General features: G+C 34.7%; 1 protein-coding gene across 5 annotated transcripts in view; it reads right to left on the bottom strand.

The window, feature by feature from the left end:
• The window catches only part of HDAC8 (histone deacetylase 8), a 228725-nt gene that overhangs the window by 118824 nt on the left and 93756 nt on the right, over positions 1-16145 (bottom strand). The window contains exon 11 of one of the 5 annotated variants that reach the window (XM_047092500.1): positions 7025-7351. The exons of the other annotated variants lie outside the window; for them this stretch is intronic. Coding sequence (XP_046948456.1) covers positions 7292-7351 — 60 coding nt within the window. The 3' untranslated portion in view covers positions 7025-7291. Of the gene's footprint in view, positions 1-7024; positions 7352-16145 lie in introns of those variants that run through there. 5 annotated transcript variants of the gene reach the window in all.

Below are 16145 nucleotides of genomic sequence, written 5' to 3'. Positions count from 1 at the left end.
TATTTTCTGAGTCTTACTTTTCTCATTGGTAAGTGATAGAATAATGCATACCTCTCAGAATTGCTAAGAGACATAAATGAGATAATATATATATAAAGGATATAACATGGATATGCTTACATGGGATATAATTGGTGCTTAATAAGTGTTAAGTTCTTTTCTCATTCAAACAGTTCTTAAATCCTACCTCTGTCAAGCCTTTCTGCAATAGGAGGATCATTTGCTGAATGTCTGGTACAATCACCTTATCTAAATATAAAACTCAAATGTAAAATTTCTAGCACTCATCTAATTATACTCATACTTGTTCATATAAAATGATAATATTTCATTTTGATATGTTTTCAGCATTTTTCTTCCCTGAGCTCTCTGTGTCAGCAAGGGCTATTAGGCTAAATCTGCATAGCATCCAATACAGCAGCACCGTGTACATTTTTAAAAAATGTGTTAGGCACTTATTAGGGATCATATTCTCAGTATTGAAGGACTAAGAAGAAACAGGTCCTTGGCTGTGGGTTTTACCAGTGTTTCTGACATTAACAATAATAATGCCTAAAATTTTATTTAAATTAGTATTATTTGTTTACTACATATTAGTAATATATTTAAATATATTACTTATATGTTCCAGTCACTGTACTAAGCATTTTGTGTAGACAAATACATTTAATCTTCACAATAATCCCTATTTTATAGGTGATGGACCTGAGGGACAGACTGGTAAAATAATTTTCTCAACTTGTCTAATATATATTGGTACTATGATCATTCCCTGGAGCTGGTCTATGAAAACAGGTCTCTCTGATAAATATATTCATTTAATTTTTATATTTTAATTTCAACAATTTATTTACATTTTAAAGTAAGTTATACATACATGGTAAAAACTTGAAGAGTTATACAATGAAAAGTAAATCCTGACTTCTGGATTCTGGTAATGATAGAATAGCTTATATCAGAATAACCATCATGATAAACTGAAGGTATTAGAGAGCACCCCCCAAACAGGCAGAAACTAGAGGGAATTCAACCCTTGAAAGAAAGGAACTACACTGGGTTGGAGTCACAGTTTTTATATTTTATGTGATGTGTGGTAGAGCTCAGGCAGATAGCTACAGGGTTATTAGCCTGAGGATTCAGAGCACAGAGTTCAGGGTTGCCAGAGTTTCATAAAACAAGACCCAAAATCTCCAGGTTCAAATAAAAACCCACTCATCATACAAAGAATCAGGAAAATCTCAACTTGAATGAGAAAAGACAATCAACAGATGTTAACACCAAAATGACATATATGTTAGAATTATCAACAAGGATTTTAAGGCAGCCAATATAAAATGTTTCAAGAAGCAATTACAGGCATGCTAGAAACACAATAAAAAATAGAAAGTATCAACCATGAAATAGAAAACATGAAGAATGGAAATTTTAGAACTGAAATATACAATAATCAAAATAAAAAAAACTTACTGGATGGGCTTAACAAAAATATGGAGATAACAAAGAAAAGCATCAGTGAATATGAAAACAGAGCAATAGATCACCCAGTCTAAACAACATAGAGAAAACAGAGTAAAAAAACAATAAACAGAGACTTAGGGTCCTGTAGGACAAGAACAAAATGTCAAACATTTGTGTCATCAGAATATCAAAAGAAGATAAAGATGACATTTAAAAAATATTCAAAGAAATAATGGCTAAAACTTCCCCAAATTTGGTGAAAGAATAATCCTACATAATCAAGAGGCTGAATGAAACCTAAACAGAATAACACCCCCCCCAATCCATTCCTCCAAGACATATCATAATTAAGTATCTGAAACATAAGGAGAAAAAACAAAAATAAAAACTGTGAAAGCAGGTAGAGAGAAATAAGGCATCACTTTACATTCTGGAAATAATGATTCAAATGAAAATGAATTTCTCATCAGAAACCACAGAGGCCAGAAGGAAAAGGCACATTTTTAAGTGCTGAAAAAAACCTCTTATATCCCAAAATTCTATAGCCAGTGAACATAGCATTAAGTAGTGAAAGAGAAATCAAGCCATTCTCAGATGAAGGAAAACAAAGAGAATTTGTCTTCATCAACTCTACCCTAAAAGAATGGCCAAAGGAAATTCTGCAAACAGAAAGGAAATGAAAAAACAATAAATCTTAAAGCATTAAGAAGGAAGAAAGTACAACACAAATTATAAAAATATGGCTAAATACAGCACATTTTCCTTCTCCACCTAAAATTTGAAAATTATGTTTGATGGTTGAAACAAAAACTATAACAATTTCTGTTGTGGTTTTCAATGTATATAGGGTAAAATTTTAAAATATTTTATTAGAGAGGAAGGTAAAGGGACATAAAGTCAGGTAAGTTTGCTATAGTTTACTCAAAGTGGCAAAATGTTGATGTGTGTGTGTGTGTGTGTGTGTGTGTGTGTGTGTGTGTGTGTATATATATATATACCTATATATAAAAAATATATATTTTAATACCTAAAGCAACTACTAGAAAATCTATACAAAGTGATATACTCAAAAACACTATAGATAAATTAAAATGGAATTTAAAAAAGAATGTCCAAGTAATCCAGAGGAAGGCAGGAGGGAAAAACAGAATAAACAAAAAATAAATGATAAAATGGCATACTTAAGTCTTAATATATCAATAACTACATGAAAGGCAAATGATCTAAACACACCAATTAAAAAAGATTGATAGAATGGGTGAAGAAAAAACATGACTCTATTTTGTCTATAAGAAAGTCACTTCAACTGTAATGATATAGAGAAATTGAAATAAAAATGATAGAAAAAGATGTAATATGTAAATGGTAATAAAAAAGCACGAGTGGCAGTTTCATAAAAAAGAAAACCTATACCTATAATATGATCCAGCAATTGCATTCCTGGTATTGATCCCAGACACATGAAAACTTACATCCACAAAAACTGTACACAAATGTTTAATTTTAATAGTCCCAAATTGGAAACAACCCAAATGTTCTTAAGTGGATAAATGGTTAAACAAACTATGGTACTTCTATACTGTAGAATACTATTCAGCAATAAAAAGGTTTAACTGACTGAGCCACCCAGGCACCCCTTACAGCAATAAAAAGGAATAAAGTATTGAGGCATTGGACAACTTGGACAGCTATCAAGGGAATTATCCTGAGTATAAAAAAGCCAATCTCAAAAGGTTACATATTGCATGATTCCATTTATACCACATACTCTAAATGAAAAAAAATATATAGACATGAAGAACAGAGTAGTGGCTTCCATAGATTAGGGAGTTAAGGGAAGGGAAGGCAGCTATGGTTATAAAAGAGTAGCACAAGGGAGGTCTTTGTGGTAACGGAACAGTTCTGTATCCTGACTGTGGTAGTGGTTACAACAATTTATACATGTGCTAAAATTTCATAGAACTAAATATACACACACATACACACAAAAATTAGTGTGTGTAAAATAGATGAAATCTGAATAAGGCCTGTGGATTATACCAATGTCAATTTCCTAGTTTTGATATTTTACTATACTTATATAAGAGAAGATATTACTATTGGGGGAAACTGAATGAAGGGTACATGAGACTTCTTGGTACTATCTTTACAATTGTGGATCTAAAACTATTTCAGAATGAAGAAGTTTAAAAAATAATTGGATGGAATGGGATAAAAGATTAATTTGAATGGCTAATAGCAGACTAAATACTAAAGAAGAAAGGATTAGTAAACTTGAAGATAGATCAGTGGAAATTAAAAAAATTGAAGCATAGAGGAAAAAATATTGGAAAAAAAAGACAAGCACTTCAGTGACTTACAGGACAGTATCAATCAATCTTTTTTTTAAGTTTATTTATTTTGAGAGATAGAAAGCAAGGAAGGGGCAGAGAGAGAGAGAAAGAGAGAGAGAGAGAGAGAGAGAGAGAGGGAGAGAGAGAGAGAATCCTAAGTAGGCTCCACACTGACAGTGCAGAGCCTGATGTTGGGCTCAGACCCATGACCTGAGCCAAAACCAAGAGTTGGTTGCCCAATTGACTGAGCCACCCACGTGCACCTGGTATCAATCAATCTAATACATGTTAACAGGAGTTCCAGAAAGATAGGAGAGATGGAAATAGGGCAAAAAATGAGTCAAGAAATACCAGCCAAGAATTTTCCAAATTACATCCCAAACTGGAACCCACAGATCAAGGAACTCAGGAAATCCCAAGTAGGATAAACACAAAAAAGTACACTGGGGCACATCATGGTCAATGGTCTGAAAAGCAAAGATAAATATATAAATGCAGCCAGAGAAAAAAGACATAGTATACCCAGGGAAACAATGATAAAAACAAGACTGACTTTCCATTAAAAAAAATGGAGCCAGAAAAATAAATGTCCATCTAGAATTTTATATCCAGCAAAAATATTTTTCAAAAATGAAGGCAGAAAAAAATTGGAAGCAGATAAGTAAAAGGGTTCTGCATCTGGGTATGAGGGGAAAGAGGATATGAAATTATTTTCTCTTTAGAAACAACTAGAATATTTACCAAATATAGGAATTTTTTTTAAAGACATTGGACAATATGCAGCACAATATAGTAATCTGAGAGAAAAGAAATACAAATAAGGTGATCCCTATGATTACTCAGTTTTCTGCCAGGAGGTAATCCCTGGACTGTGATGCAGTGGTGGGGGATCCAAACAGAGTCTAACAATCTCTGAGGAGATCAGACAGAGATTGGAATTCCTAAAGGTGGTTAGAAATTGTGGTGGTGGAGGTAAGCCATAAAAAGCGTACTAGAGGGGCACCTGGGTGGCTCAGTCAGTTAAGCATCTGCCTTCGGCTCAGGTCATAATCTCACAGCTCATGAGTTTCAGCCCCGTATCAGTCTTTGTGCTGATAGCTTAGAGCCTGGAGCCTGCTTCAGATTCTGTGTCTCCCTCTCTCTGCCCCTCTCCTGCTCACGTGCTCTCTCTCTCTCTGTCTCTGTCTCTGTCTCTTAGAAGTACGAACATTAAAACAATTTTAAAAAAGTGTACTGGAAATATGCATAGAGGTTCCCTTGAGTCTTTTGATGAATACAAATCTGAATATGGATAGAGCAAAACCTCATAAAGAATCTAGAAAAAATTTCCAGGGAAGTAATTACTAAGAAGTTGTAAGAGAAACACTCCCTAAAGTTCACATAAGGTCAAAGTGGAGAGACCTCAATGAATAAAGGGGGCATCAGTAGGGACTTGAGAGAAGCAGTTCCTTCAAAATGGGCTAAATTAGCTCTAGTGTAAAGGTTACTCAAGGTCTACTCTAAGTGAGCTTTTAAAAACAAACCTCAAAAGGATCAAATTGATCCACAATAACTTGTCTATCAAAAAAAGTACAATCCTCTAAATAAATACAAAAGAAAAATCCAGCACTCAACAATGTAAAATTCACAATGTTGGATATACAATTTAAAATTTTAAACATACAAGAAAGCAGGAAAATACAATCTATATCCTGGAGAAAAATTAGTCAACAGGAAGAGACTCAGAAATTACAGAGATAAGGGAATTAGTAGACAAGGACCTTAAAACAGCTATTTATAAATATGCTCCATATGTTCAAGGATGTAAAGAAAATATGAACACAGTGAAGAGAGAAATGGACAATTTTTTTCCTGGTCATATTTTTTTTTAAAGATTTTATTATTTGGAAGGTTTTTTATTTGTAATAGAAGTTCTAGAAATGAAAAATACAATATTTGAAAAGAAAATTCACTGGATGGGATTAATAGCAATTATATACCGCAGAAGAAAAGATCAATAAACTTGAAGGCAAAGCAAGAGAAACTCTTCAATATGAATCACAGAAATAAAAGACAAAAAAGGGGTCTCTTGCGGTGCCTCGGTGGGTCAGTTGGTTAAGTGTCCGACTTTGGCTCAGGACATGATCTCGTGATTCATGAGTTTGAGACCTGCATCAGGCTGGTGCTGACAGTGCAGAGTCGGCTTAGGATTCTCTGTCTCCCCCTCTCTGTGCCCCTCCTCCACTCATGTTCTCTTGCTCTCTCTCTCTCACAGAAATAAATAAAAAAAGGGGGGGGTCTTAGTGACCTGTGGGACAATACAACAGGTCTAACATAGGTCTAACTGGAGTCTCAGTAGTAGAGGAGAAAAAGAAAGGACAGAAAAGAAATAATGGCTGAAATATTTCTAAATTTGATAAAAGCTACAAACCCTCAGATCCCAGAAGCTTTGGGTTCCAAAGAGGATAAACACACACACACGCACAGAAACCACACCAGGGCAAACTATAACCAAGATGCTGAAAACTAGTCACAAAGAGAAATGGTAAAAGCAGCCAGAGGGAAAAAATGCAGGTATTATACAAAGGAACAAAGAGAAGAATGATTACAGAGTTCTCATGAAGAAATATGCCAACATAGACATAATGTATTGATATCTTTAAAGTTCTGAAAGAAACAATTATCAACCTAGAACTTTATATCTTAAAATAGAGAAATATCTTTAAAAATGTCTTTAAAAATTAAGACAAACTAGACTTTTCAAACAAATCTGAGAAAATCTGTTGCAAACAGACCTACATTTTAATACAAAATTAGCTGAAGTTCTTGGGGAAAATGTAACTTTTACCAGATGGAAACCTGGATCTACACAAAGGATTGAAAAATGCTGGGAAGGATAAATACATGGGTAAATGTAAAAAAATTTTCGAGGTGCCTCGGTGGTTAAGAGTCCAACTCTTGATTTTGGCTCAGGTCATGATCTCATGGTTTGTGGGATTGAGCCCTGCATGGATCTGTGCTGTCAGCACAGAGCCTACTTTGGATTCTATTTCTCCCTCTCTCTGTGCCTCTCTTCTCCTCTCCTCTCTCTCTCTCTAAATGAATGAATGAATGAATGAATGAATAAATAAATAAATTTTTCTTACTTATCTTTTAATTTCTTTAAATGATAATTTAGGGCCACATTGGGAGCAGCATGTCCAGTGGTGGCTGCATATGTGCTGACTGCAAAGGAGTGCCACTAAAGCCCATGGAGGAATGAGGGAGGCTGTCAGCCTGGTGGCAGAGTAATAAGTGGAGCAACACAGTCCAGTCAAAAGGTGGCACAGCTCAGGTCGGGGCACTGGGTGTATGGTCCAAAGCTGCTCATATCTGGGGCATTCTAGTCTGAGCACTGTGTCCTGTGGCTGGTATGAGTAGCTATCTAGCCTCCCTGCACCCCCTGACGGGGCCCATACAACAGGCTCCCCTACTTTGAGACTTCTTGCCTGGTCAGGCTCTTGATCTTCTCTTCCATCCCTTCATTTGTTTTTCAGCTCTTTGCTCTGAAGTGCTGGCACCATGACCAGTTCCTGTACTCCCTAAACACAAGAGGGACATGGAAAAAGTATCCTTAGCTATACCTTCTATAATCTCTATAACTTTTTGTATTGTTTAGTAAATCATTATTTTGAAATCCCAGAATTTTGCTTCCACTTAGATAGAAACATAAGAATATGGATTGTTGGCTTAATAAAATGAGATTAGAAGGCTTGCTGTCTCAAACCAGAGCTGTAACATCTATGTTTAAAGAAGCTGAAAAAGATGAAACTGAAGTATCAGGGAGGGCTTTGACTCATGGTAGGAAGACATTGACTTCAAAGACATGGTTAAATTGTAAGTAAAGAATGAAATTATGATTAAAATTACCTTTATATATGTAATTAATTTACCTTATAGTGTCTTACGCATGGAACATTTTCATATAATTTCAGAATAATTTGCTACTTAAGTTGTGGCATCATTTTTAGATCATTTATTCATAAAGGGAAAGAAATGGGATATTTTAAGTGTAGACATGATGAGCTTATTAAAAATCAAAAGTTGTTAACAGTTTTTCAAACTAGAATAAGTCACTGAAGCATCTTATGCACAAGCCATCAGACTACATAGACTGGGGCAATGCACATAATAGTTTAGAGATCAATAAAGCTTTGAATAGTTGACATTGTTCAATGCCTACTGAATGAAAAGTTAGTAAAATAACCATAGTAATGCCTCTTTTCAATGGCACGGTAACTTGTTTATTTAAACATTTAGCTCTAAACATGAAGACTTAATCATTATCTTATTCGCATAATTATACTTCACTTTACAGACAAGTTTACAAATGTGGCTGGACTTGTTTGGCTTGCAGTCACGTGGCATCAGCAGTGACTAGTCTTTGAAGAAGTCTTTTTCTTTGTGCATGGTTGACAACAAACACAAGTGGTACTGAAATATTAAAGTGCTGAACAACTTGTTTGAATCTCATGGTTTCTCCTGGAGCAACTTTGTTTATATTTGCATGGAGGTACAAAAGCAATAGTAGGTAAAACTGCAGCTACCATGATATAAATTAAGGCAGTAGAACCAAAGTATACCAATAGTTACTGTATTCTTTATACTGCCATGTAATCACATTAAAAAAATCAATTTCAGTTAAGAATGTCCTTGGTGAAGCACTAAAAATTATTAAATCTTGATCCTGGATTTAATATTCTGTGTCACAAAATAGGAGGTACAAAAAAGGTGCTTCTGTTATAAACTACACTATTGTGGTTGTATTGAGAATAACATATCTGTAATTAAGTCGTGGCTTAACTAGCCACTTTTCATGGAATACCATTTTTACTTGGGAGAACAACTGATAGAAAAACCATCATTAAATACTTGGGTATTTGGCAGATACTTCTCAAAAATGAAGTGAGCCTTTAGGATAAACAATGGACATAATTTTTTGCCAATAATGGTATTTACATTTTTGAGTGAAAATTAAAATTTTGGAAAACTTCATTTTGCCATTGTAAGCTTAACAGCTTCGCCAAACTTAAGCTTTGTTTCAATGAGATTAGTGCTGATATTAATGTAATTTTTGACAGTGCAAAAAATGTTTCAGCATTTGAAATATTCACATAATTTAGTGAACCAATATTTTCCAAATAGTCGATATGTACAAGATGGGCCAAATACCTATTCAAAGTACAAGATGACAAATGAATTTTAATGTAACAGTATATAAAAATTCACTGATACGGTTTCAGATTCCACACAGCATTAACCTTTAAGAAACTACCATTTGTAGACTTTTTGTGTAGTAGCAAAGAATATCCACAATTATCTGTAAAGGTTATTGAAATACTCTTCTCTTTTCCAACTATCTATGTGAAGGTGGATTTTCTTCATATACTTTAAGAAAAACAACATAACACATTGTAGAAGCTGGTATGAGAGATAACCTGTCATTTATTAAGCCAGACATTATAGAGATATGCAAAAATATATAGCAATGACATTCTTTTCATGAAATATTTTTGACTTGGAAAGTAGAGTTATTTTTAATTTTTTTTAACGTTTATTTATTTTTGAGATAGAGAGAGACAGAGCATGAATGGGGGAGGGTCAGAGAGAGGGAGACACAGAATCCGAAACAGGCTCCAGGCTCTGAGCTGTCAGCACAGAGCCCGATGCGTGGCCCGAACTCACTGACCGCGAGATCATGACCTGAGCCGAAGTCGGCCGCCTGACCAACTGAGCCACCCAGGCGCCCCAGAAAGTAGAGTTATTTTTAAAAAATCATAACATGTTACTGGGTTTATTTTTCTTATTTTAAATAATAAATGTTTAAAATTCTTTTTAAATATATTGACTGTTTAAAGCAAGACAATAACAATGTATCGTGGGTTTATAACACCTGCAAATGTAAAATATATGACTACAGTAGCACAAGGGAAGGAAAAGAGAAAAATGGAAGAACATTGTAATAAGGGTGCTATATTATACATTAAATAGTGTAATACTATTTGAAGGTAGAATATGATAAGTTAGAAATGTATACTGTAAACCCCTGAGCAACCATGAAATATCAAAACAAACAGTTATAGATAATAGACAAATAATGGACACGAATGGAACCTTAAAAATACTCATTTAATTGAAAAAGGCAAGAAAATAGAAACAGGGAATAGATGGGAAAATAGAAAACAAATAGGAAGATGGACTTAAATATAAACATATAAATAATTTATGCAAACATAAGTGGTGTAGGCACTCTAGCCAAAAGGCAGAGACTGTCAGACTAGACTGGATAAAAAATCATGACCCAACTATACGTGGTCTATAAGAAATTCAATTTATTTTTTTTTTAAATTTTTTTAATGTTTATTTATTTTTGAGACAGAGAGAGACAGAGCATGAACAGGGGAGGGTCAGAGAGAGAGGGAGACACAGAATTTGAAACAGGCTCCAGGCTCTGAGCGGTCAGCACAGAGCCTGACGCAGGGCTCGAACTCACAGACCGCGAGATCATGACCTGAGCCGAAGTCGGACGCTCAACTGACGGAGCCACCCAGGCGCCCCAAGAAATTCAATTTCGATATGGAAACACAAATAGGTTAAAAGTAAAAGAACAGATGAAGATATACCACACAAATAATAATAATAATCACACCACTCAAATAATAATAAAATCGGCACAGATGTGACAATATTAAAATCAGACAAAGTAGACTTCAGAGCAAGGAATATTACCAGAGATAAAGAGCAGTATTTCATAATAATAAGAGGGTCAATTCATCAAGAAGATATAACAACCCTAAATGTGTATATATCTAGTAACAAAGCTTCAAAAATACATGAAGCCCAAACCAACATAAGTGAAAGGAAAAATTACCAAATCCAAAATCATGGTTGGAGATTTCAACTTTCTTGACAAGTGACAGAACAAGCAGACAAAATCCATAGGGATATAGAAGACATAAATAACACTCTCAACTAACCTGACCTAATTGATAATGATAAAAAATGTTGTCCAATAACAGTAAAATACACATTCTTTGCAAACTGCACATGAAACATTCACCAAGATAGATCCTATGCTGGGTTGTAAAACAAACTCCAATAAATATAAAATGACTGAAATCACACAAAGTATGTTCTTTGAGCACAACAGAATTAAACTAAAATGAAGGTAAATAGATATCTGGAATGTCCTGAAATATTTGGAAATTAATTTTTAAAAACCCATGCTTCTAAATAACTCATCAAAGAAGAAAATTAGAAAATATTCTGAACCAACTGAAATGAAAACATCAAAATCTCTGGGATGCAGCTATAGCAGTGCTTAGATGAAAATTTATAGCATAAAATTCTTGTATTAGAAAAGAAGAAAGGTTTAAAATCAATAAACTAGGTTTCTATCACAAGAGATTAGAAAAAGAACTAAAAGTCAATACAAAGTTAGTAGAAGGAAGGAAATAACAAAGATATGAACAGAATAATAAAATAGAAAAGAGAAAAATGAAGTCAATGAAAAAGCTGATTCTTTGAAAAAAAAATACAGTTCAATAAAACTGATAAATCACAAGTTAAAATGATCAAGAAAAACAGGAATGGAATACTAGGAATGGAAGAAGGGATATCACTACAGCTTCTACAGACATTAAAACAATAATAAAAGAATATTATAAGTGAGTGGGCAAATTCCTCAAAGACAAATTATCAACATGGAAGCAAGAAGAAATAGAAAATCTGAATAGCTATGTAACTATTAAAGAAATAGAATTCATAATTAAACACCTTCCCACAAAGAAAACTCCATACTCAAATGTTTCACTGGTGAATTCTATCAAATACTTAAGTAAGAAATAGTATAAATTTTACAAACTCTTTCAGAAAAAAAGAGGAGGTGGGGACACTTCCCAAGTCATTTTATAAGATCAACATTGCCCTGATATCAAAACCAGACAAAGACATTACAAGAAAAGAAAACAAGTCAACATCCCTCATCAACATTGACACAAAAATCCAAACTGAATCCAGCAATACATAAAAAGGATAATATACCGTGACAAACTAGGGTTTATTCCAACAATGCAAGGTTTAACATTTAAAAAGCAATAATTAATGCAATTTTCTGTATTAACAGAATAAGAGGACTCCATATGATCATTTCAATAGATTAGGAAAAAGCATTTGACAAAGTTTAACACTTATTTGTGAGAAAATTCTCAGTATATTAGGATTAGAAGGGAACTTCCTCAACCTAATATAGAACATGTATGAAAAAACCAACAGCTAACATCATGCTTCATGGTAAAAGATTAAGTGCTTCCCCCTATGATCGGGAACAAGACAAGGATGTTTGCTCTAACCAGTTCTATTCAACATCATATTGGAGGTCCCAACCAGTGTAATAAGGCAAGAAAAAGAAATAAAAGTCATAAAGATTGTAAAGGAATAAGTAAAACTTTCTTTATTCACAGATGACATGTTTGTATACATGAAATATGCTAATGAATCTACAAAAAGCTACTAGAGCTAAAGAGTTTAGCAATGATACATTATTCAAGATCAATATAAAATCAATTGTATTTCTATATTCTAGCAACAAACAATTGGAAATTGAAATTTAAAAATACCATTTATAATAACATCAAAATCATGAAATACTTAAGGGTAAATATAACAAAATTTGTGCAAGACTTGTTCACTGAAAAGTATAAATGAAAATTTGAAATTAAAAACTTAAGAAAATGGAGAGATATAGCAAATTTTTGGATTGAGAGATTAAATATCATTAAGATGTTATTCCTCCCCAAAATTGATCTATAGATTCAGTACAATCTACAGATGCACTGCAAGACTGTTTTACACCAGTAACATACACTTGTATATAAATCTACACTTGTATATAAATCATTATTTTCAATGGCTACATATATTTCCTCATATGAATCATGCATAGTTTATCCAACCAGTCCATCAGAAATGGTCTGGTTAAGTAAATATTTTTCACTCACTAAATTTTGTTACTAAATCTATCTGATTCAGGTATATACATATCCCTGATATATATGCACATACATATACATATATGTATATATGAATATATTATATAACATAACTGCCATACTCTATCCTAGATCATAGGATCCAAATAGTATTACTGGATTACAGAACATTCTTTTTTTTTTTTTTTTAATTTTTTTTTTCAACGTTTATTTATTTTTGGGACAGAGAGAGACAGAGCATGAATGGGGGAGGGGCAGAGAGAGAGGGAGACACAGAACCGGAAACAGGCTCCAGGCTCTGAGCCATCAGCCCAGAGCCCGACGCGGGGCTCGAACTCACGGACCGCGAGATCGTGACCTGGCTGAAGTCGGACGCTTAACCGACTGCGCCACCCAGGCGCCCCAGAACATTCTTATATATGATAGTCCATAAGCTTTATTACATGGAGTGGGTAATTTGCTAAAGTAGCCTTGTACTGGTCTTTTTATGGGACCTCATGCCACCTTTGGGCTTTCTCTATGGTAGAGATACCTGAGCCAGCCTATGGGCAGATTCCCTTCCTCTCTTTCCAACCTGGGCTCAGATCTTCTTCCAGCTGGGATTGCTTCCTTACTCCATGCCTGGCTGGCAAACTTGGCTCCCTAATTCCTGAGCTGGGACCAACTCCCTGATCACTGGCTTTATGACATCACTGGTTTTATATCTCATGAGAACTATGACTGAAATCTCACCATTAATTACTTCTAATATTTGTGCTAGACTTGTCTTCTCAACTCCCTTCCCTCAGTTGGCAATCTCGTGTTTTCCCATGGGCACATCTGTTTCCTACAGCTGGGATACCTGGTACTTCTTGCAAAGGATGGGTATTTGCTACTGGAAGTCTTTTCAGCAAAAGGCTTCTAATTCTTCCATCTTAAAAAGAGTTTTACCATGTGAATGTTGAGATCCTTATTATTAAAACACTCATTTATTCAGTTGTTCATTCAAACAATGAACACCAACAAGATGGGTGGCTGATATTGTGCTAAGCACTGAGGGGGAATACAGACAACCAAAATACAGATGACCAAATGAATAGTATAGACTATGTTATAGGAGTGTACTGGAACCTCTTAACAGGTTTGCCTTTCTCAAGTCTCTCTCTTTTGCAATCTGTCTTCTGTGTGCTACTGAGTAAGCTTTCTAAAAACCAAAGTTCATCTGTTTTCACAGAAATAAAGTATACACTCTTTAGTGCAGTGTTCAAGGCTCTTCATAATGTGGCTCCAATTTTCATTCAAGCCTTAATCCTTCCCACTCTCCCTTAGGAACTCTATGTCCTACTACTTTATCAAACTTCTCACTGGTCCCATGAGGAACCAGGTCCTTTCCAATCCCACTTCCCTTTGCCTAGAATGTCTTTCCCTCTTCTTTACCTGTCAAACTCTCAATCAACCTCCATGATTTAGTTCAAAGTCTTGGTGAAACATTTCTTCTATTCTCCTCAACTGTCCTGGATTTGAGCACATTGTTCTGTCAACTTTATCAGATGGTGAAATTTTTGAGGGCACTGGTTTTACTTGCTAGTCTTTGTATCTCTGAATTCAAGTCTGAATAAGGCCTGGCAAGTAGTAGGGATGCAATGAATATTTGTTAAACGAATGAAGGAATAATTGAATATGAAGGAAGAGCTCAAAGGCCTTGGTATATTTAGGTAAGGGATTTTTTAAAGGCATGGGGCTTGAAGCTAGACCTAGGAAGACAATAGAGAGATGGAGAAAGAGCATTTGGAAGAGGAAGATTATTATCCCAGGACATAGAAGAAGAAAAGCCCAAGACTGAAAGTGAAGATGGGGTGGGGGGGTCAGCCAGACTGCAGCTGACTGCTGCACTATCTTGACCTTTTCACTGACTAGATTTCTCAATTATATTTTCAGCTCCTGGAGGGCAGGGTATTTTGTACACTCCTCTGAATCCCTTTCATATTTGATGCACATCTCCACAGTCATTGTTCCTACTGTCTTGTGTTTCTTACTCTGCTCTGTAACATAATTATTTGTATATCTACATACCTCTCCAGAACTTATACCAGCCTCCCTCCCAGGCTGCTTGAGGTAGGGGATGAGATGAGGTTTCAGTGTCTTTGAATTTTCCAAGACACCTATCATAGTGCCTGGCACACAATGGTTGCTCAGTAAATATTTTTTGACCTATCATTTGTTGATCTGATTACACAGAACCACAAGGATATTTGTGTGCAACTATGTATTGTGGCACAAAACTTATATATGCCTTCACACTGTGCAGTCTATTTTTGGCAATTTTCATTAAAATGTTATCTTATTGTACAGGGAAGACTGTCATTTCAATTTTCTTCCTTGTTCCTTCTTGGATGACTCACATTTCTTGTACCAGAAGGATATGACAGAAGGGATTCAAAAAGGGTTTGGACACATTTATGAATGACAAAGTCATAAATGTCTGGGTATAAGGAGTTGTTAGGAGCATGCAAAGGGGAAGGAGAAAACTTGCATTTTACAAGTGCCTATCATGTGCCAAGAACTGTGTTAGGCAATTGGCATACATTGTATATTATTTAATCTGGCGGAATATGTCAGCATAAAGATAGGACATGTCTATCTATAAGGCCAAGCCCACATCCATTCAGGCACATAGTTTCTCCAGGTACCAGAGGCAGTATTCATCTTTATTAAAATCTTATCAACCTTTTAAGACAGATGAATCAATGGATTTGCACTGTTTCCTAGGAACAGAACACTCATTCTCAATTCAAGCTCCTATAGTTTAAAACTTTTTTGACATAACTTGATCAGTTTTAAAGTCTCAATACTTTAAATTACAATGCAATCTGAGATAGTCCCACAGCAATAACAGCGATTACATTTGTTCACAAATGTAATTTGTTCGCTTATCTTTATATTTCATAAAGCTTCCAAATACTGAACAAAGGTAAGTCAAGTCAAGAAAAGAAACTTCTATTAACCCTGACACCAGCAAATTGTCTCAAATTATAGCATGCCTTCAATTTGTATTCTAAACATGTTGAGTGATTTTTCAGAGATACATATTATACCTCATTTGTGGTTAGAAGAAAATTGGAAGGAAATTCGTTTAGGTTGTTTCTAATTTTTAAAAAATAATAGTAACTTTAAAAAGAATAATGTTCCCAAGTATACAGATTCTGCATCTGGTAGGAATAAAAACATAACCAAAGTACCATCTCTACTCCTGGGAATGGCTTGAGAAAGTGGGGCTGCAGGTACTGGTTCACACATTGGCTTCATTATAAGTCACATAATCTAAGGTCTACAACTACACATCTTGATCTGTGATAACATGTTTCCT

The sequence above is a fragment of the Lynx rufus genome, unplaced genomic scaffold, assembly GCF_022079265.1.
Source record: "Lynx rufus isolate CCGP_SWC_20201006 ecotype Redwood Valley unplaced genomic scaffold, mLynRuf1.p SCAF_30, whole genome shotgun sequence".
NCBI classification, from domain to species: domain Eukaryota; kingdom Metazoa; phylum Chordata; class Mammalia; order Carnivora; family Felidae; genus Lynx; species Lynx rufus.
This window is presented reverse-complemented; position numbering and strand designations above follow the sequence as displayed.